Below are 21,483 nucleotides of genomic sequence, written 5' to 3'. Positions count from 1 at the left end.
ACTCAGGACTGTAGCTGTGATTTTCCCATTAAATAGCTCAGTCAGCTAGCTGCACAGAACAACGGTCCTTTTAGCTTTTCTAAAGTCAGCAGGTGCGCGGCTCTGAATACTTGCAGGGCAAATCAAGCCCAACTTCGACACCCTATCTCCACATCAGTCCTAGTCCCGCCCCTTTGGGGTCCGGGCCTGGAGACTTCCTAAAAGCTTCCAGTAATGATAGATGTTAAAATCCCAAATCAAAGCATACCAGTCTTAGTTGACAATTCCCTATTTTCTCAATTTGGCCAAATGTCTCAAAACACGTACAGAGTGACATCCTTTGCCAGACAGTTGATTTTTCAACAGCGAAAGCAAAAAATGGCAAACAACGAAACGACCGGCCCCTGTTGTTGCAGTTTGAACGAACAGATGCGCCTCTGCAGGAAACCATGTAAATTGCTTCTTCCATCTCTGGACCTTGTCTGACTTTGTTGGAATCACCTCACTGATAATAAAATCAGCTGGCTAATCTCTTCTTCCTACGTAACAGCGTCTGCACTGAAGACTGTCGTCAGGATGACATACTGGCACTTTAAAATTCTGCATTCACTGATCGCAAGAAAGGATGTTTGTGTTTCCGACCAGTAGACCGCTGGTTAGAGCAGATCAAGGTGAAATCATCAGATTCCTGTCAGCGGCTGAATTCTCGGTGCATCTCTATTTATTGTAGTCATGTTCTAAGTGTAATCGGTGGGTTTTAATGACCAGATGTATCCTGCTAAAACTAATCAGAGCTAAAAGAAACAGTGACAATGTTCCAGGAGTGTTACCTTTCCATCCTCCGAAGTCTGATCGGCGCCTTGGCCAGCCCCCGCTTCCCTCTCCTCTGAGACAACAATCTGTGGTTCCTGACACCAAGAGGGTGAAAATGAGACTTTTACCCTTGACTTCAGAACATGTCTCTGCTGTAGAACAAGTTACAGACTCTGTCTGACACTGCCCTCTAGTGGGAGGAAATGAATCTGACGCGCTTGCCAAGGACGCTTCAAACAATGCAACGGGAAAACAGCAGAGACAGAGGAGACGGATGAGCGACGAGGGAAGGAATTAATGCGAACGGAAATGTAGGAAGAGGTTAGGGAGGTGTCGTTAACAGAGGAAGAGAGCAGAGCGACCCAGGTCAGGGTTTAATCATGCAGCTTTAAGAGGCGGTACAGCAGGGCTTTTCATGCTCGCTCTCGTCTGCCTGTCACTTTCTTTGCCCTCACATCATTTCTTCAATATATTTCCTCCTCCTCTGTGGTACATCTGCCTCCCACACGGCACCATGTTGGGGAAAAAAAGCTAACCAGGTGTTCAGTAGTGCAGGGAAACAGCGTGGAAGACAAGGTTTTCAACTGAAGCCCTCGGTCTTCTTTACCTCAGGTGAAACTCCCAGGAAAGCTTCCCAGAGCCACCAAAAAACACTTCCTCCATCATCTGCCACGCTCTGCTCCTCACCGCCTTTATTCTCTGCAGCTTCTTCAGGCGGGAGCTCCCCATGACGCTGCTGCTGCTGCTGACACGGAGACATGCATGCTCTTATGAAGAGGCAAACAGAAGTGGGGGGGTGGAGGTGAAACGCTTACCAGGAAGACGGCAATACGAACCGTCAGTGTTGACGAACGGTATCCAAAAGCTACTACGACTCCTTATTCATTTTGCAAAGTAGCTAATTTGTTTTTCCACATTCTGTTTCACTCCTTTCACAAACCTCTGTGTATCGGGAGTTAGTGTGACAGACCAACCCAAAGTGGTGAAGAATTCTGAAGTGGAATAAAAAAAAAACATCCAGGGTTTTCAAAAATGTTTAGCAGACGGTTCAGAAATGTGTGCCTTTCTCTTGTGTTGAGCATGTCATCTGAAAAAAACAATTTCCTTCAGAAGTTAGATAATCAACAGGCCTCAGAGGTTCTTTAGAAAAAATCTGAGAACAACCAGCATGTAGACCACGGAACCCAGCAGACGGATCAGGGAGGATGTTCTGGTTCAGTTTAAAGCAGGGTTGGGTTCTAAAACAATACCCCAAAATTCAAATGTCTTCCAGAGCTCTGATGAATCCGTCATCCGGACCTGGAGAGAGGATGGACCACCTGTAGGCCCACCAAGACCTGGACAACCACCTGAACTGACAGGGGAACATTAACTAGAGAAGCAGCCAAGAGGCCCATGGTAACTCTGGAGGAGCTGTAGAGATCCACAATTCATGTGAGAGAGTCTGTCAACAAGACATCTATTAGCATCTGACCTCCACAAATCTGACCGTATGGAAATGTGGCCAGGAGAAAGTCATTGTTGAAAGAAAGACGTTGGAACACCTGTTAGTAATATCTGGACAAGCTGGGAATCCATGGCAAGACTCGAAAAACGACGTTTGCTGATGTTCTCATCTGACCGGCTAGCATGTTAGGCGGTTGAACCAAAATACCGAAAAGAGACATTTTAAAAACTGCAGGAAAGACTCGTTCAACAAAGTATTGAGTCTGAGGGCTGAATAAAAAGCGACACCGTGACTATTTCAAAGCGGTCTGCAGACCACTGATCCCGACTCTCCACTCCTTTGAATCGGCCCATCACATAGAATCCAATAAGACACAAGTCTTTCATTGTAACGCGACACAATCTGAGGGTCAAGAGCTGTGAATAACTTTGTGGATTACTGTACCTCAGTGCAACTCTCTCCCATAAAAAATGTACTATATTTTTTTCTTTGCAAAAAAAAAAAAAAAAAATCCTATAATTACTATTTTATTCATGCCTAATACAAGTGACCCAAATGCCGGAACAGTTTGGATGTTAAACACTACCACTGACAGATTTTTAATTAAAATATCAATGCTAACATTTTCATTGTAGCAGTGACTGATATCTGAATGTCTTGTAGCTGAAAGATGGATAATTTAATACTTTTTCTAAAGAACAGGGAAAGTTTTTCTCAGTAGAGCAAGAAAACTGTAATGTAGTAAACCACATTACAATAGTAAATGTAGTAAAACAAGCCTGCAACATTTTTATTCCTTTAACCATCAAGGAATAAAAATTTTCAGTTTACAGCAGTCCTCAAAGTAAGGCACTGGGCATAGCGTATTTTCTGGGTGTTATCTGTGAACTTACACCTGTGTGGAGGCATTACAGCTTTGCACACGCAGAAGATCTCAACCAGAAGAATGTGTTTTCAGTGGTTTGTGTTAGGTGCCATGGCACTACAGTAAATAAAGGCCCCATCTAAAGCTCTCCACACCACAGCAATGCAACAATTATTAACCATGACCATCTGTTAGTTTCTCTCAGGGGTTGATTTGTGGAAACCCAACAGGATCACATTTACCACAGAATTAGTTTCTATTTTGCATGAATATTAGGCCAAAGCAACTGGAACTGTCCCATTTTATTGATTGCTGTTTTCAGGGCAGAAATGACCTTTCCAGTATGGGAACTTTCTGTTTGACGTGTGGCCTATAGGAGACTGCTGAGTTCAAAATGAGACTAAACATGTCATTTTAAAGCGAGGTTACCAGCAGAAAAACTGGGTCTTGCAGTACCTGCTTCCTTAGGGTCGGGTCCAAGGTGTAACTTTGCAGTAGTTAGGCCCTTCATATATTTATCTTTTAATTGCAGCAACAAGATCTCACAGAAATTTTGAAAATTCAAGCATTCATGGAGTAATTTTTTTAGTGTGGAAAAAATATTCTGGTTAAGAAACAGTCCCATTGTTAACTATGTAACTGAAGCAATTCTTTATTTAACTGTTCTTTTGGAGGTCGATAAGGGTTTGTAGGAACTTCTCATTAGTAATGTGCAAAAAGGTATGGTCAACGACAATGATGTGTGTTTTTTTTTTACCTCAGTGAAAAATTACACTGATATCAGACATGTTCATTGTCACTTTTCTCAAGTCCAAGTTAAGTCTGAGGGTCTGGTTTAGGTCAGTTAAAACGTGGAATATCTGACTATTCAGAACAGGAAATTGTTTTTATTTTGGTAAGCAAGAAATGTCTTTGTAATGATGCAGAGATCAGCGGGAGAATGTCTGAGGTTTTTCTCAAACTACCCAAAGTCATTTCATAGGGCCCTCAGTTGGACAGACATCAGTGTGATCACTTATGAAGCTAAAGCTACATTACTGGCTAATACATCAAGGACAACCTCTGACAGGAAAATGTACACGCGTGTTTACATGAGAGAAAGATTGGTGATGAGCGATGAGTCTCAGTCAACGCTCCAGTCTAAACCAAGCCTCCAGGCTTTGTTTCTGTGACCTGAATCCAAGTCTGAAACCCGAGTCACCATCTTTGACTCGTTATGGCTGGATTTTTCACTTTGGAATTCTGCTACTACAATAAAGCATTTTACGCATCTTTACCAGAAGAGCAACAGACCTGTGTCCCTGAGGAGGCGTTGGCAATTTCAGGTTCTTAAGTTAAACCTGAAATATTACATCAATTAGTAATTTCTTTATTGTGGAATGTTATTTAATACCGCAGACTCTGGTTTGTAACAACCAATGGGAATCTTGTCTACCTGTGCGTGCACAACAAAATATATCTTAACTGTAAACCAGTCTCTTCTCCATGCAAATTAGTAGAATTATGCATGCAAAGGAAAAGACCTTTGTTTATTTTAAATAATTGGAAAATAAAAGTAAAAGTATGTAAACTGTTCATGCATGCAGGCAACCATTCTTCTACAATGAAGCCTCATTGACCGATAACATTCTGCCACATGTTGGACTGTCACACACACAAAAACGATCCTTTAGTGGCCGTTTGGCGTGTCTTTCATGCCTATCTGGAGACAGTGAGCATCAATCCTTCTTTGCTTGTGTTCTATCAGTGGAGGGCTGTGATCTTACCGGGACGACGTCTGGCTTCCTGGACAGTCTCTGTTCAGGGGAGGACTGCGTCACCGTCTGCAAAGTGCCTCCAGACCTCTTCAGCACGTCCTCCTCAAAATGAACAAGTGTAATTTGGCCCTGCTCGTCATTCTAGGAGCAAAATCATGCCACAGCAGGGGTTGAAATTGTTATTTCTTCGCATTGTAAAGTGCTCTATTAAATATATATTCAGATTTTTCTTTTCTGTCACACTTCATTGTTTCACATCATCGAACAAACATTAACATCTGACAAAAATAGACTGAGTAAAAAAAATAAATACTGTTTTCAAAAGAATTTCATTTACGAAGAGAAAAAAGCTATCCATACCAAATTGGCTGTAATGCATGGGGACGGTTTTTTTTTTTTATCAGCCTGTTAAATAAACGATTAACTAGAAATAAACACAATTTTGGTTCAGGTTAGTGAGCCACAACCAGGCCTGATTACTGCCAGACCTGCAGAATCAAGAAATCACTTAAATAGAACCTGTCTGACAACCTGAAATAGGCTGAGAAATCTAAACAGCACATATAAAGAATTTCAAGACCAGATGAACATAGTCACTGACATCCATCAGTCTTATAAAGCCCTTTATTTCTAAGGCTTTAGGACTCCAGTGAACCCCAGTGAGAACCATTATCCACAACTGGAGAACCATGGGCCAGTGGAGAACCTTCACATTATGTGAACTGTCATCAGTGTAATTGACCTAAAATCAGAAACCCTAATGCCCCCCCCCCAACGAAAATAAAAAATAAAAATAAAAAAAATAAATGCAAATTGAGTAGGTCCTTTGGATGCGTTCAGTTTAACAGACCATCAAAACTGGGTGCTCACATGTAAAAATGTTCACATGTATGCAACTAGCCTGGCCAGCCAGTTTAGCTTTTGCTTTGCTACACGGTGAAATGAGTCTGGAATTGCTCCCATAGAGCCTTCTCTCATGATACTGACCAATCACAGGTGTGGGCGACCTTTATATGTTGAGTGACGTGCAGCGCCCGAGAATCCCTCAGCCAAAACAAAAAAGATGGCCGCGGTTACAGAGCTACGTTTGCTAGTGTGCCTTATTTTCTTTTAAAAATAATTTTTAACCGTAGTCTCCGCTCTACCGCGGCTCACCATGTTGAGTTATATTGTGACATGTTGACAGTGGAAGTCTGTTTGTGCCTCTTTTACATCACGTCCACAGTTTCTCTGATTGGTTTACTTTGCGCCTGTTAACCCCGCCTCAGAAAAAAACAGTTCCAGACTAACGTCTGTCGTATCGAAGAGAGGCAAAAGTTAGTCTGGCTGGTCAGACTAGTATGCAACCAGACTTAATTTTCACCATTAAACTTGTTGATCCAATATGCAAAGGCACGGCTGATGAGATGATGTATCAGCACAACCTAAAACCCCATTACCAAATCTATTGGCCACAGCCGTACATACATGTAAACATGTTTAGAAGCTGAAAATAAAAAACAATGCCCATCTTCTACAGACATCCTGAGATCTCATCCCTGGACAGAGGAGCGGAAGATGACACTTTTCATAGAGAGAAACATGAGAAGGAAAAGATTTCTGCTGGGAACCAAATCTTTAGAGCAAACATACCTCGGATGTGGACTCTTGGTGTTCGGGTGTCATTTTGACTGGACTCGGAGTAGATGGCCGCTGAATGAACAGGGCAGGCACCTTCTGGAAAAATAAAACATGGCCTTGAGGTAAGGTACTTAAAAGTGAATCTAGCTGAGATTTCTCCTGACTGAACAGAGAACGAACCTTCTCCAGGTCCTGCAGCAGAGTTTGAAACTGTTCCACCACTTTAAAAACAGTCAGTGTCTCCTCAGCCGTCTCAGGGAGACATAGGCCTGGTTTGCACTTCTGGATCTCAGCTACTGTTCTTCTCATTGACTGGATCCTCTGCTCAATCATCTGTGCACACCAAGAGGACAGCCAGATGAACAAAAGATAGAGAATAATATCTTAGTGAGAAAAAAAAAACTACACCTGTTTGTTTTTTTCTATATTAAACACTTCTTTAAATGTGTTTGCAGGACTCACTTTGAGGTTATCCTCTCTGGGGCTGGGAAAAGTCTCCGGGGAAGAGAGCAGGGTCTTGATCTCAGCTACGTCAGTCTCCATTCGCCGCACTTCACTCTCTATGGCTTCCACCTCCTTTAAACACACAATATATCAGTCTCAGTGTACCTGGAAACTTAAAAAACAGATCTGTAGGGCAGATAAAAAGATAAAACGCGGTAAAAAGATTTTATATAGATGTATCCGATTCAATAATATTATTGGAGCCATTTTAATGTCATCTGTACCTCCTATTTAGAGTTCATTTTAAAACACTGACTTAGAAAATATTTAATGCGATGTGGTGCTGCAGATGGTAGCTCCCTAGTTTTATTCTGTGCTCTGGCACCATTGTGTCGCTGTGCCATCACTTTGACATGAGAGGGACTCCTAAACACCAGACAGTCTTCTTTGGGCGTCATTTCTGCATATTTCTTTATCAACCCCAACTCTACTGAGATCTTGGTTAGCGCAGCGGTTCTCAATGGGATATCCTGGAGACGCAGACGAGATAAACAGTCAGATGTATTCATGAAGCTTCGGCGACAGAGACTCAGCACACCCCTGCCTTCAGTCTACCTGGCTAATGCCCTAATAAAATGGACAAGGTGCTGGGTCTCATCTCTAAAAACTTGGACTTTCACTAATCTGCAGCTCATTGTTGTTTTTGGAGATCTGAACATCGCAAATCTCACTAATGAACTAAAATACAGAGAATCCCACCGGGAATAAAAGCAGACACAACCACTGCTAAAGAGGTCATCATGGCCATTTTGAAACTTCCTGATCACTGCCTGCTTTGCCTCATTTCAACCAAGGAATCAGTTTAGGAACAAGGAAGAGGCTTACAGCGGCGGGGATCAGGCCCTGCACAAAGAGGCCAGACACAAACTGAACAAACGGTTTAGGGCAGCTCAGAGAAGCTCCAGCGAGAAGACCAGAAAAACACAGCTTCTCAACTAACTCCCCCAGCTACAGCTTTGAATGATTTAAATACAATCACTACATACAGAAGCCTGTGCCCTCACCCTGGGGAGAATCCTCTTCTGACAGACAACATCAACAACCTCTAGAGCAGGTTTGAAAAGCAGCTGATTGCTCCTCCCACCGACTCATAAACATCTCACTCAAAACCTCCGAGTTGTAGCTCTACAGTAGAGTAACACACAACTCCAGGAACAACAGGAAGGTTAACTTATTCAGAAAAAGCTGTGTTATGTCATTATTTTGAGCTTTAAACCCTTACCTGCCATCAAATTAATTATTTAAAGATATTGAGTTAGTTGTGAAGGTATTAAAGGCTAAAGTGGCTAATAATAATAGTTATGGCATTATTAAGGTTATGGTGGAGCTTGACTGAACATGGCAGTTAGAGCAGAACAAAAACAGGAAGCCATCACAACCTGCCCTGCTGCTGGTACTGTTCACTAAAGAAAATTCTCCTGAATGACCTCACTGTCCTTCACCAGCTCAGAACTCTTAGCAAGGCCCGCTCCAGCCTGTGGGATCAGAGCCAACCCTTGACTGGTAAATTCCTGCTTCTACCTCTGGGCCGTTGGTACACCCTGCCAAAATATAGGACTAATAGACTAAAATATTAATTTGTCCCTACAGCTATTGCTCTCCTGAATAAGTGATTAACGTGCTTTTTTTAAAAAAAAATTCGGAGTGATTGTTGTTTAATTGTTTGCCTGCTACTGTGAGCTGTAAAACAAATTGCCCTATGGGGACAATTAAGATTCCTTCAGCCTTGAACCTATGCTAAATTACCAGAAAGACAGCAAGACTGCTACTTAATATATCTGCATGGACCAGATCCTTGTTTGCGCTTTAGAAATATGCAATGCATTTAGTCTGGTGAAGTTCTTTATTTGCCCCTCAGGAGTAATATAACAACAACAGAAACATCAATCCAGACACAAAACTATTGGCATCAGTAAGTATATAATTTCAGCAGTCAAGCCTGGACCATCTCCAGGAGATTTGCCATTTGAGGAAAATGTTTTTTATGTTGAGTTCCATACTGGAAGGATAAGATGTCAGACTCACAGCAGCAGCGTGCTCTAGCTGAGAGAGAGGAGCTGTGAAGCTCTCTTGAACCTCCGCCACTCGCCGATCTGCTTCGAGCAGCTGGTCCTGGAGAGCGGTGACATCACAGACCTGCGACATTTCCCTCAGGATAGAGCTGAAGCCCTGCAGCGTCGATCGGATCTGGGATGCATCACCTAACACAATCTACACCAAATGTACAGTATTTGAGTTTAAAAACACATCTTTTACATTGTGGGCCTAATTAAGATGATACAGTAATGAGATTGGAGAGAAGACAGAAATGCATGGTGACCTGCAGAGCATGAACGTGGCTGCTCAAACATTTAGCTGTGGTGTACGTGCAGGGAGCAGCAAGCCAGGACTGAGCCTCAGTCATCCAGCTCTTGGAGCTCTTGATCATCTCTTGGTGCTCTTGAAGCCACGTGTGTATCTGGACAGAAACACAATCAACTTAGTAAGGTCACTAACTTTCACAGTATGGATTTTACAGAGCCTTGCCACAGTATGCACACACACGGAAATAGTTTTCACATTTTGTCACAATAAAGCCGTAACTGGATTTTATTGGGATACTTTGTGACACACCAACTCAAATAAGTGCTTAAATGTGAAATTGGAGGAAAACAATTCATGGGAAAAGTGTAGCCTTCATATGTTTCTGACCTCAGGGGGCGCTGTCGAGATGGGCAGCCTTTCTAGTAATTCTAAAGAAAAAGCCGTTCTTACTCTCTTTTTAACCTTTTTTCCATAAATACTATCCACTTAATAGTTTAAACAGGCGCTAACTCTCTTAGTCGAAAGCAGAGCTCCTGGCTCTGAAGCCATCTGCATAAACCAGATTACAACATCACCTACTAGCAGAGCTGAGGAGGAGATTTGAGGCTGAGGCCAGTGTTGAGCTAAGAGTTAAGCTAGTATTCAGCTGTAGGCACTTTAAGTCATCCATTCTCATTAAAACAAGGTGGAATCTGAATTTAATTCCCAACAAGATCTCTGTGCTGATCTACCAGCGGATTTAAAGAGTGCAGCTTGTATATCTTCTCTGAGATGTGGTTAACTGACTTTTCACTTGTTGCAACTGTAAAGTTGCAGGGATCCACTGCAGCGGACAGCTGATAGGGACACAAAAGCTGGCAGGAAATGCAAGGCGGGGGACATGCCATGCATGTAAACAACCCATGGTGTGACCTGGGACAGGGGTTTCCAGACTTTTCCATGTCATCGCCACCCAAACAGCATTAGCTTCTGACCAGGGACTCCCTTTAAAAACCCACAAACAATGCTAAAAAACTTCAAAAACCAAAAGTGAGGACTTTGATGTGAACTGAGGACCTTTTTTGGTCCTCATGTCTTTTTGGGCTAGGGGTTAGGTTTAGGATTAAAGTCAATTAGGTTTGGGTTAAGGTTAGGTGTATACTGGTAATGGTTACGTTTAGGGTCAGGGTAAGGACATAGAAAGGGCTGAAAAATAATGGAAGTCAATGGAAATCAAGGGATGATCCTCAGTAAGTATTTAAAACAAGAATGTGTGTGTCTAGAGATTACACTAGTGGGAGGGATGGGCTTGGTGGCTCCTAGGCAGTTTGCCAAGCCTGGGCTTACTGTCTGTCAGTGCCACAAGTCCATAACTGCCCATGTGTAAACATGCTCAAGGTTTCGTTTTGAGTACCTTCCAAGTTGAAAAGCTATTGTATATTGGAGAAGACATTTCAATGCCCTGTCAGCCAAGGTGGGATAGTCATTTCTTACATAAAGCCAGTAGTTAGACAGGGGAAGAGCCTCAAATTTCACTTTTAAATACCCTGAGTTTGTCATCTCAATCAACTCCTCCTGTGACTTAAGGTCCAGACTAGAACCAACACCGGTGGCAAAATGGTCCCTGACTAGCGCTGGACGATAATTCAATAATAACATACTTAAAATATATGTTTTGAATTTGTTCATAATTATTGATATCAATCAATAAGACTTATATTTTATTGATATGCTTTTTTTTCTATATCGTACAGCCCTATCCCTGACCCAGTTGAAATTAGTGTGTTTTTAAGGTCAGGGAAACAGTCTGAAATATCCTTGGAGGTGATCCAGGTGGGACTGGCTCCATGGAGAGATAAAGCCCAAATCATCCCATGACATCAGCTCAAGGTGACGCAGTGGAAACATTTCAAAGAGCCTTAGAAGCCACAGCTTCCTGACTGTGGAAGGCTCTCCTGGACCTTCTCAGTTTTTAAAAAGGGAACTTAAAACCTTCTTACTTAGAAAGCATGTAACCACTGCAGAATTTCTTTTAGAAAAAGCACGCACATTGCTTAATACTTTCACTCCACTGGCCTTAGAGTGATTTCTAGAGTGGTTTTTCAAGCTGTATGCAAACGAAATTTCGTTCTGTACGCACTTTGTGCATACAAAATGACAAATAAAGCTATCTATCTATCCATCTATCCATCCATCTATCTATCTATCTATCTATCTATCTATCTATCTATCTATCTATCTATCTATCTATCTATCTATCTATCTATCTATCTATCTATCTATCTATCTATCTATCTATCTATCTATCTATCTATCTATCTATCTATCTATCTATCTATCTATCTATCTATTTTCCCTGCCATTGCCGCAGCTTTGTTCAAACACCCAAACATACAACGGGTTCAATCTGAAAAACTCACAGAGAAAGAAATGGCAATTTTATTGACACAATATTTTAAGTCTTTGGCGCTCAGACCTCGGCAGGAACATTAATGCTGAATTATACTTTAATATGCATAAGTAGATGTATGAGAACAGGGATGTTCCCTCCCAGGTCTGAAACTGGTGGTGGAGTGGAGATAGAAGAAGTTTGTTCAGTCCATATGGTGATCTGTTTAAGATAGATGTCCAACTTGATAAACACAGGTTTGCATGAACTGTCCATGATGAGCAAGCTTGAAGCGACTGTGGAGAGGAAAAACTCCCCTTTGGGAAGAAACCTCTGGCAGAACCGGGCCCAACATGGTGGTCTTCTGCCGGACCAATAACAGGCGATAGGGAGTGATGAAGACTGAAGGGAGAAAACACTCTGATGGGTTGAGGATGGAGGAACGTCTTGGAAGCTAGATGAACTCAGCTACGATGGTGGAGAAGGGGTTGGGGGTGGGTTGAATCGGACATCTGATTCGAAATCCGACATGCAATCCGTTTGCGCTTGCTGGTTAGCAGGCTGAGACGTGGATTTGAAGTTGCTTTTAAGATGAGCGCGGGATGCTGATTGGCTTCATGGAGGTGCGGTTCGTAGCTGATTGGCTCACATCAGAGGCGGATCGGACTCTGATTGAATGGAGGCAGGCGATGAGTTTCTTCAACTGAACTTGTGCTTCAGCTTCATTTCATTCCAACTCAATGTAATCATCCAAAACTTGGTAAATATCTTTCCCAGTGGTTCTTATCAGAGAATACATTATTTTTGTAGTATCCTCATCAAGCAATTCTTGGACAATGTCCTTGGTAGCTAGTAGAATCAAATCCTGTGTAATTGTGTGAGTTTTCTTTAGCATGGGCACTTTGATACAACGCTAAAAATTATGCCTTCAGTGCCTGCTCGGGGGCAATGATTGGAGGTGTGAATGTACCAGATTGCCTGACCAAATGCTCTTCTTTACATCTGAAGAAGTCTACAGTTTTTGCATCTTCTGTCAAATGTTTTTGTATTAAGTGATGCTGGAGTTTCAGTGGTTTTGAACAGTTGTTTGAGAGGGTCTACAAACAAAAGATCATCCTTCTGCTTTGCTGTCAAGCCATGTGTATGCTGACTCATAATTTCTGATTTCAGTTGGCCAGGAGTTCCTAGGTTTTTTGCAGCAGTGTCCTCCCACAGCATGGCTGTTGGTCGGTTCCTTTAGTGTCTTTCCTTTCAAAAACCTGTCCATTTTGCACATGATACGCTGATTTGAGAAGCAAAATGGGTCGATAAAAGGGACTGGCAAGAAGTCAGAAAGATTAGCATGGCAAATAAAATTTTGAAATGATATAATATTATAAATTCAATTTTATGATATTGTTGATTGGTATCAGGGAACACATTAACTTTGATTTCATTGAATTATTTAAGTTTGACCACAAAACAAAGTAAGATTTTTGGCACACCGCTGACATTGATATATGCAGGCATAATAATGAGTAAACAATATTGTTTGTTGTTGTAACGTTTCAAAGTATGATTCATTTTCCTTCCACTTTCCAAATATGCACCACTTTGTGTTGGTCTTCTACATCATAAAGTCCCAATAAGATACAGTGAAGTCTTTAGTTGAAACGACACAAACATAAAAAAAGTTCAAAGAGGATACATACTTTTGGAAGTCAGTGTTTTTAAAGTAATTAACAACATGGCTGAAACGAAAATAAGCTGCAGGGTCACTAGGTAAATATAGAACTCTGAGCTATTAAGTTTCACTAAAAAAAACGCAGACAGATGGTTGAATGCTTTGTATATTAAATAGATTGCCTCCCACCTTGCTGAGTAGAGTTGTCCTCTGTTCGGCTTGTTTAGCCACCTGGGAGTGAAGCTGCTGGACCTCCACCAGTTTCTCTGTGAGGACCAGCGCCTCGTCTGGCTTCTCCAAGTCCTGCATCTCCACTTCTAGAGCTGCCAGTCGGGAGTGCCAGACATCCAGCTCATCCCATACACGCTGAGCACAGATATGTCTGTGGTTATCTACTCACTTAATAAGGTCTCAACTTGTACATAGAGTAACATTGATGACAAATTATGAAGTGAACCGGTGTTGGCTGCACACATTCTGTGAGGCTAAACCTCACTAATGCAACAACACAATGATTTCCACCTCATCTTTTCCTCTTTTATACAGAATATGGAGATTGATAGAGAATCCTATGAGACCATTTAGTGGCCTGTATCTCCACCTACCTTCTGTGTGATCTTTGCTTCAATAACAGTGGGGCTCCTCTCCTTCATTCTGTTCTGAACTGATCTCAGGCCAACTTGGACATCAGACAGCTTTGTCCCCAGCCTCTGGACAGGACCACTCCTCTCCACTGCCTCTGCCACCTGACAAGTACACCAGAGACAAAGATCATGGATCAAAGTAGGGAATAAGCCTCTGACAGACCTGACTCCTGTTCATTAGCTATTCATACTGTTTGACTGTATATATCGTCACTTGTGGTGTCACACACCCGTTTCGTAAAGAGTGAAAGACCTACTCCTTCAGGGACATGTTTAATTGGTAAAGTTCAACAGGAACAGAAAAGTCTCATGAAACACATGAAGATCAGACATTTGCATTTTGTATGACCTATTAATACTTCTAATTTTTCTTTAAGAAGTGTAATTTACATCATTCAAAATACTTTTCTCCCCTTCCTACTGTTAGCAGTCATTTCTTATTTACAGTATTTTTCAGACTGTAAAGCACAAAAATTGATGGTGTACCTTATAATCTGGTGCACCTTATATATGATTACCGTTTTGCTTGATGAGCAATTCTATGGGGTACAATGCGCTCAAAAATCTGTTAAAATGAGTAAGTACGACTTTGGTTAACAAAGAAGCTGTTCCGCTCAATGGATATTCGGAGCATTACGGTACACTGTGTCAATACCTGATCATACCCCTGAGCTGTCTACAAGACTGCCTGTCTGTAATGTCGAAACTAGAAGTTAATTCATGTAAAGGCCCCCACATACTCGGGTGTAGTTCACTTCGTGGAAGTCTGCGTGTATTTGAGGCGTACTCAAGGCGGACTCAGGTACGTGGTATCTCACTACAAATTTCTCGGAGGCAAGAAGTATTTACATCCAACTGTTGTATATGTGACACCAAGCTTGATACAATGAGCTGCTCCAAGCAGGTGGTCGCAAGGACCCACAGCATCACAGTCCCTCTCTGTTCTCACTGACAGGTGTGTAGCGGGAGCTGCTGGAACAGAAATGGCTGTAGGTGCTCAGCTAGCTAATCACACATTACACACTTAGGAAGAATATTTAGTGCGCCTTATAACTTGGTGCGCCTTATGTTTGGAAAAAGACACACATAGACATTTCAATTCACAGTGTGCTATAGAATCCGGTGCGCTTTATGATCCGAAAAATACAGTAGATTAGAAGCAGAGGTGCATCATATTATGTGTTTGGGAAAACTGCTGCTGTAAAAGCAGGTTTTACTATTCGAAAAATAAAATGACAAAATGATCAGAGTCAACATATTAAACTGTTTTGGGCATCTTAGATAAACAATTAGCATGGTTAGCCCAGTTAGCATTACTGACTGTACATGTACATTGCCATGCATGGCCCTAGACATTGTAAACATTTACCTTAAAACTGAATTTGCGAAAATTCAGTTTTAAGGTAAAGTTTTAAGGTAAAGTTTTAAGGTAAAGATTCAGTTTTTAAGTTTTAAAACTGAATCCAATATCTTGGATTTGTGTTTCCAAATCCAAGATATTGCAGAACACCGATGTTCAAAGAAGAAAATAAATTAACTTTGTAATATGACTCAAGGTTAAATTATTCTTCCTTCAGGTTTACTGTGAATAACGTTTGATATATTACACCTTCTGTGGCTCATAATAAACTTTCACAATGTTTTCAGGTAAGAAGATAGTTGTGTAAAGTGTGGTTGGTTTACACAGCTACTTACAATTGCAATGTTATATTCAACTTCAATGTCTTACTGTATAACACAAGAGTAAATTTTGAATGGAACAGTTCGCTCATCTTTCACAACAGCCAGTAGCAATCGTACAACTGTGGGACACTGGAAGCAGCTGATGTGTACCAGCAGTCAAAGTGGCGGGCAGCTTGGCTGGTTTCCGAGGCAAAAACTCGGGAGTGGAAAGAGTTCGGAGAGGCCATGGAGAAAGACTTCCGTACGGCTTCAAAGTGATTCTGATCCACTATCTGATGTCTCAGGAAGGGGAAGCTGTGCAGTACCAACACTGTTTATAGTAGGGATGGTGTGCTGCTGACCTCGACTCGGGACGTCGTGAGTCGGTGGGCGAAATACTTCGAAAACGTCCTGGCCGTGGAACACTGGATCAGCTCTACACCCTCAGCAGGATCCTGGAGGGGCATAGGTGTTTGCCCAACAAGTCCATATGTGCTTTGTGGATTTGGAGAAGGCATTTGACAGTGTCCCTCAAGGGATCCTGTGGGGGATACTCCGGGAGTATGGAGTACCGATCCGTTGTGGAAAAGAGAGTGCTTAGCCAAAAGGCGAAGCTCTCGATTTACCGGTCGATCTACGTTCCTACCCTCAACTATGGTCATGAGCTTTTGGTCGTGACCGAAAGAACGAGATCCCGGATACAAGCGGCCGAAATGAGTTTTCTCTGTAGTGTGTCTGGGCTCTCCCTTAGAGATAGGGTGAGGAGCTCAGTCATCCGGGGGGGAGTCAGAGCAGAGCGGCTGCTCCTCCTCGTCAAAAGGAGCCAGTTGAGGTGGTTAGGATGCCTCCTGGACGCCTCCCTGGTGAGGTGTTCCAGGAACGTCCCACCGGGAGGAGACCCAGAGGGAGACCCAGTACACGCTGGAGAGACTATGCCTTTCGGCTGGCCTGGGAACGCCTTGGGATTCCCCCGGAGAAGCTGGCCCAAGTGGCTGGGGAGAGGGGCTTATCATACTTTAAGGAGGGTGGGATTTTTGTCCTGGAAACACCTGCACTTGCTACTGAAATAGTGAGATGGCGTTCTACTGGCTTACCACCTTGCTGTTCAGCTTTCTGTCCTTTTTTCTTTTTCTTCTACGTAACCTAATTTTAGAGTAAACAGATCTTAATGCTTTGACCGAAAGTCCAAACTGGCTAAGGGACTGCTATCATTAACCCTTCTTGAGAGCGACCACCACAGACAGATGGACAGACTGATGGATGATCCAAGTTACCAAGACAAAATGGCATAACTGTATGAGTTTAGGGCCAACTATAGTCTAAGGCAATTAGAATGTGTCATCTAAATATTTGGATCATGAATGATACCAAATAACCCACAGAGGCAAAGAAATTCTCAGCTTTGAATAGTTTCAACAGAAGTTGTATACCTTTGTGTCCACGTAGCTCAGAGATTTTGTGACTTCCTGCAGTTGGCTGTTAATCTCAACAGGGACCACAGCATATTTTTTTCTAAGAGTCTCTGTGATGTGCTCCAATACAACCTTGTGGGCACGCAGTTCGATGTACAATTCCTGAAATCAAGCCAAGAAAATTGTGTAAATGAAATAGGAAACAAAATTTAATGTAATCATCAGTCAATCTGTGGTACACAATAGAATAACTATTTCAGTAAGACTCTCAATTTTAATTAAGGATCAGGAAAAACAGAGCAAGTTTATATGTATATTACAATTGACACAAGATAATTCAAAGTGATTCATAGAAAAAAGGAAGAAAAAACACAGTAAGAGTAATGCTTTCAATAAGTGGAATTAAAACTAAGACATTACATAGAAAAGAGGCAGCACTAGTAGAAATAAAAATTAAGAATGAAAATAACTCAATATAATCTGTATCTTTTTGGCTAAACTGTTGTAAACTGTAATGTATTCAGTTCTTATTCAAAAGAACCAACAGTTTCTGCACATCTCTACACAGAAACTACAGTAAACAGTCCTTGTTCAGTCCTGGTCCTGAGACCACAGAGAGAACATGGTCATGATGGTTTAGACCGACAGTTCTGGGATGAAGTTATACCATTCAGTGTCAGTGTTGATAACAACTGGAGAGACATGGCATCACAACACCCATGTCCTGCTTCAAATCCCAATGGTAGGAGGCTGATTTAGAGACGGACTTTATGTTGCTGTTACTGTTTGGCACTGAGTCCAAAACACCACCTCTGTTTGTGGCTTGAACTTCAGATTTTAGTCTCACTGAGTCCAGCTAAATGTTGATCTAAAAGGTTTTGGGATTCAAAATTATGAGACTTTCATAAAATTATTTATGAAATCTCCAAAATCCTTTTGAAGAAAGTACTATACTTGACAGGACCCAATCGGATTATTTGAGCCTAGTCCAGAGCTAAATTTCACAGAAAAGGACTGTGGACAATAACTGTCCTCGAGATGTGATATTTTGGAGAGCTTTGCAGGGTATGGTAGGTAAATATGGGCAAGTAGACTATTGCCCTTACTATTTAATTATTTGTTCCTTACAACATTCTTTGATTTTCTTTGAATGTGGCACTACATGTCCCATTAAATAATTTTGTGAGAACCTCAGTAAACCGAAACTATCAGTTTCTAACCAGAAATCTAAGTGTGTGTTTGTGTTGCTTTTAATGAGTATTTGTTGAAATGTGCCTTAGCAGGAGATGTATGTATAAGACATATTTTCATGAAAATTAAAACAATTGTGATGCCGGAGTAAGCCCAAATGCACCATTGTGCTTTCCGTTGGGATGCTGAGGGCACCCAGTCTTATGAGAGGCATTTCATTTTTACTTCTGCTAAAAAGCTGAAGATGATTTACTCAAACAAGTAAAATAAGGTATTCAAACTGATCTCACCTAGACAGAGGGAAATGTTAATTTTTAAGCCTTAATTTTGATGTTCAATTCACAGCTTTTACTTTTATGCTTTACAGAATCTGACCAGAAATCCCACTTTCTAACAACAGAAACAGAAGAACATGTGAATGAGAACATTTCTATTAGGAATCCAGCCATAACAAATGTAAATACAAATTTGCACATTGGAATTCAGTAGAAAAAAATCCTCGGCATAACGGCATAACTAAAGAAGTGCTATACAGTACAGCTTCCAATACAGCTGTAGCTCAGTTTACAGCTTTTCATCTCTGCCATTTATTTTTTCCATTTACATTTGAAGTGTAACAGAAACAGAGTCGTCAGAAAGCGAGACACATGTCGATGAACTCTAAAAAGGGTTCTGCTGTCATTGTAGTTTCTAGAATAGAGAGAGCTGAGTGGGCATTAACAAAGGGATTTTTTTCAAGATGTCCAAAGCACATTTAAAGCAATCGGTGTCATATCTGTGGCTAATAATAATAACTTAGTTCGTCCTCACCAGACCAAGTCAGAAATTGACAATTTAATGGCACTCTGCCAGGCAGATGGCACACAGTTAATAATGTTTAAATTAAACTGTTCTGTAGATAAGTGTTTTATTTCATAGGTAAGTGATCTGTTACTTGCTCTAAGCTATTTAAGTAGACAATGTTTTTTCTGTTTTCACAAACTGGTAAAAATTATCTTCTGGTTTCCTGTTTAAAAAACAGTAGCAGTAAAAAGCTGCTGTGTAGGGGCTATTGCTGTTTGTGAGTAAATTCTCACCTGTAGCTCCTGCGTGCTGCTGGACTGCTCCATCTTTGACAACAGACTCTCCGCAGCCTTGAGCCAAACATGGATCACCTGCAGCTCCTCTCGGACCTTTTCTCTCTCCTCCAGCTCCAGTTTGGCACTAACTAAGCCTTCCTTGCTCTTCTGCCCCACACTGAAAATACACACCAACAGTGAGTTACGTGCCATGGAAGAATAGTTATACACATGGGAAATATTTCACAATTTCCCTTTACTAAAGAAGAAAAACTTGTACCGTGCCTTTGTAATCAGCCTTCTTTAACTAAATCTAGTGCAATCACCTGCATGTAGCATTCTGCAAGAGCTTATCAGGGTAAATGGCAAAAGAAAAAGGGGATGGAGAGGAGAAACCGCTCTGGAGGAAATATGATTGAGCCCGTCTTCCATCTATTATCCTCACAAAACTTTGAGCAACGGAGTGGCAACGTGACTGAAATAAGTAAAGCACTGTAACGACATTTTGAGAGGCAACCGTGCTGTGCTTCACTGAAAGTTGGCAACAAACTTCAACGTCAGATGTTCTCTTTCAAAATTCCTGGTTTGACACTTGGTCAGATCGTCATACAGAGATGCTAGTGCCGGACAATCTAAAGGAGGAGGCATCTGGACTTACAGTTAAACGGTGGTACTGTTTGCTGAAAATGCAGAATTCCTTTCAAATGACATGTTTTCTTTTCCAGATTTGATCTGTGACATGATCTGACTAAGTGTATAGAGAGACTTTAATCTATTAAACGTAATTCTACTGACAGAATTATTATCAACGATGAAGCATTAGAAAAGCATTTACAAGCTCAATTAAAAAAAGGCTAATGTTCCAGGTGGCTACAGTGCATTTCTTGATTGATGAAATTGCTCATTCGACTGAATAAAATGTTTTTAAAAATAAATGCAACCAAAACTGAAGAAATAATCTTTGGATCACCATCTGACTGTCATTAAGTTCCCATTACCATCCATGGAAAGGACATCAATCAGGTGCTCTTCTATGAATAATTAGGAGTCATGATTGACCATCTGTTATCGTGGGAAAAAAAAATCACATTGAACTGCTCTGTAAAAAAGACAAAACCAAGGATATACGTCGGTCCACTGGAGCAAGCAAAGAAACTCCTCTTTTTTTTAATACCTTAGTGATAAGGAGTGCTGTAATACCCCTTAGTACAGTATTAAAGTTTGTCCATTGCCAAAAAATCTAAAATGCTTCATCAAATGAAAATCTTCTCTAAGATTGTAGGCCATGGTTTCGAGAAACTTTAAAAGTCCCCCTACCAAAATGACATGATGGGATTAGCTCATAGCGTTGCCTCTAATTCTGAACACGCTCTGAATCATGAACACAGGTTTTAGAATCAGGCTTCCACAGTAATGTCCAACTGAAATATGCTTTTGTACATCCGTCAATCCTGAAATTAGCTGTCCTTTCCTAGTCTTCCTGTACCAATTCCCTACCCCCCAAGAGTCCCCCCTCCTGAAATCTCTGCAACAATCTTCCTTCTTCCGTTTCCACAATCTAATCACTTTTTTGTCTGTCTTTACTAGAGATGCAAACAAATAATAGATTTATGAATATTTGTCGATTGAAGGTTTATTAAATTAACTGACAACGTACACTTATACCTTCTTTCAGTGTTGTAGTATGGCCACCATTCAGATGTGGGCATTGCCGGTCATTCTAAAGTGGATGCAACATCATGCAACATAACACCACATGAAGCAGTCCAAATGGAGTGGTGTTTGGGATTATTTTTGCATTGCTTAATGATGACATGGATGCAAAATGCTCTTTATGTGGTTCTGTTTTTAAAATATAAGATTCAACAACTTTCTTAAGTTGTCAGCTAAATAGCTCCCATTTAGCCGGGCTGCCTGGCAGAGCAGAGGCAGCTTCTCAACCAAGACTCACTAATGTCCTCCGAGAAAAAAATGGTAACACGATAGAAAAAGACATGATGCCAAAAGCTCAGTTGATGGTGAGGGATTTTGTGGGAATTATTAGTGTTTCGTACGTTTTATTCTGTTTGATTTATTTGTTTCTATTCAGTAACCTAAAAGGTTTCTGTATTGTTATATTTTATAACTATGTCCAAGTTTAATAATCTGTGAGAAAACCATAATTCCTGCCTATCAAGTCAGTATTTAATACAGGTG

General features: G+C 41.2%; 2 protein-coding genes across 3 annotated transcripts in view; both read right to left on the bottom strand.

Annotated features, from left to right (window-relative positions):
• LOC105935506 (nesprin-2) overlaps nt 1–17,137 on the bottom strand; it is a 131,249-nt gene extending 114,112 nt beyond the window's left edge. For both annotated transcript variants that reach the window (XM_036129274.1, XM_036129273.1), the window contains exons 1-9: nt 17,057–17,137; nt 13,926–14,066; nt 13,510–13,686; nt 9,306–9,443; nt 9,011–9,196; nt 6,944–7,057; nt 6,662–6,814; nt 6,494–6,577; nt 4,871–5,002 (exon numbers count right to left, since the gene is read on the bottom strand). In XM_036129274.1, the coding sequence (XP_035985167.1) occupies nt 4,871–5,002; nt 6,494–6,577; nt 6,662–6,814; nt 6,944–7,057; nt 9,011–9,196; nt 9,306–9,443; nt 13,510–13,686; nt 13,926–13,973 (1,032 nt within the window). In that variant the 5' untranslated portion in view covers nt 13,974–14,066; nt 17,057–17,137. The remainder of the gene's footprint in view (nt 1–4,870; nt 5,003–6,493; nt 6,578–6,661; nt 6,815–6,943; nt 7,058–9,010; nt 9,197–9,305; nt 9,444–13,509; nt 13,687–13,925; nt 14,067–17,056) is intronic.
• A 492-nt stretch (nt 17,138–17,629) lies between these two features.
• Nucleotides 17,630–21,483, bottom strand: part of LOC118558730 — a 50,543-nt gene continuing 46,689 nt past the window's right edge. The window contains exons 33-34 of the mRNA XM_036129276.1: nt 19,306–19,465; nt 17,630–17,641 (exon numbers count right to left, since the gene is read on the bottom strand). Of these exons, the coding sequence (XP_035985169.1) occupies nt 17,630–17,641; nt 19,306–19,465 (172 nt within the window). The remainder of the gene's footprint in view (nt 17,642–19,305; nt 19,466–21,483) is intronic.

This window comes from Fundulus heteroclitus, unplaced genomic scaffold (genome assembly GCF_011125445.2).
Source record: "Fundulus heteroclitus isolate FHET01 unplaced genomic scaffold, MU-UCD_Fhet_4.1 scaffold_152, whole genome shotgun sequence".
Taxonomy (NCBI): Eukaryota; Metazoa; Chordata; class Actinopteri; order Cyprinodontiformes; family Fundulidae; genus Fundulus; species Fundulus heteroclitus.
The sequence above is the reverse complement of the archived record's forward strand: the minus strand, read 5'-3'. Positions and strand labels throughout refer to the sequence as shown.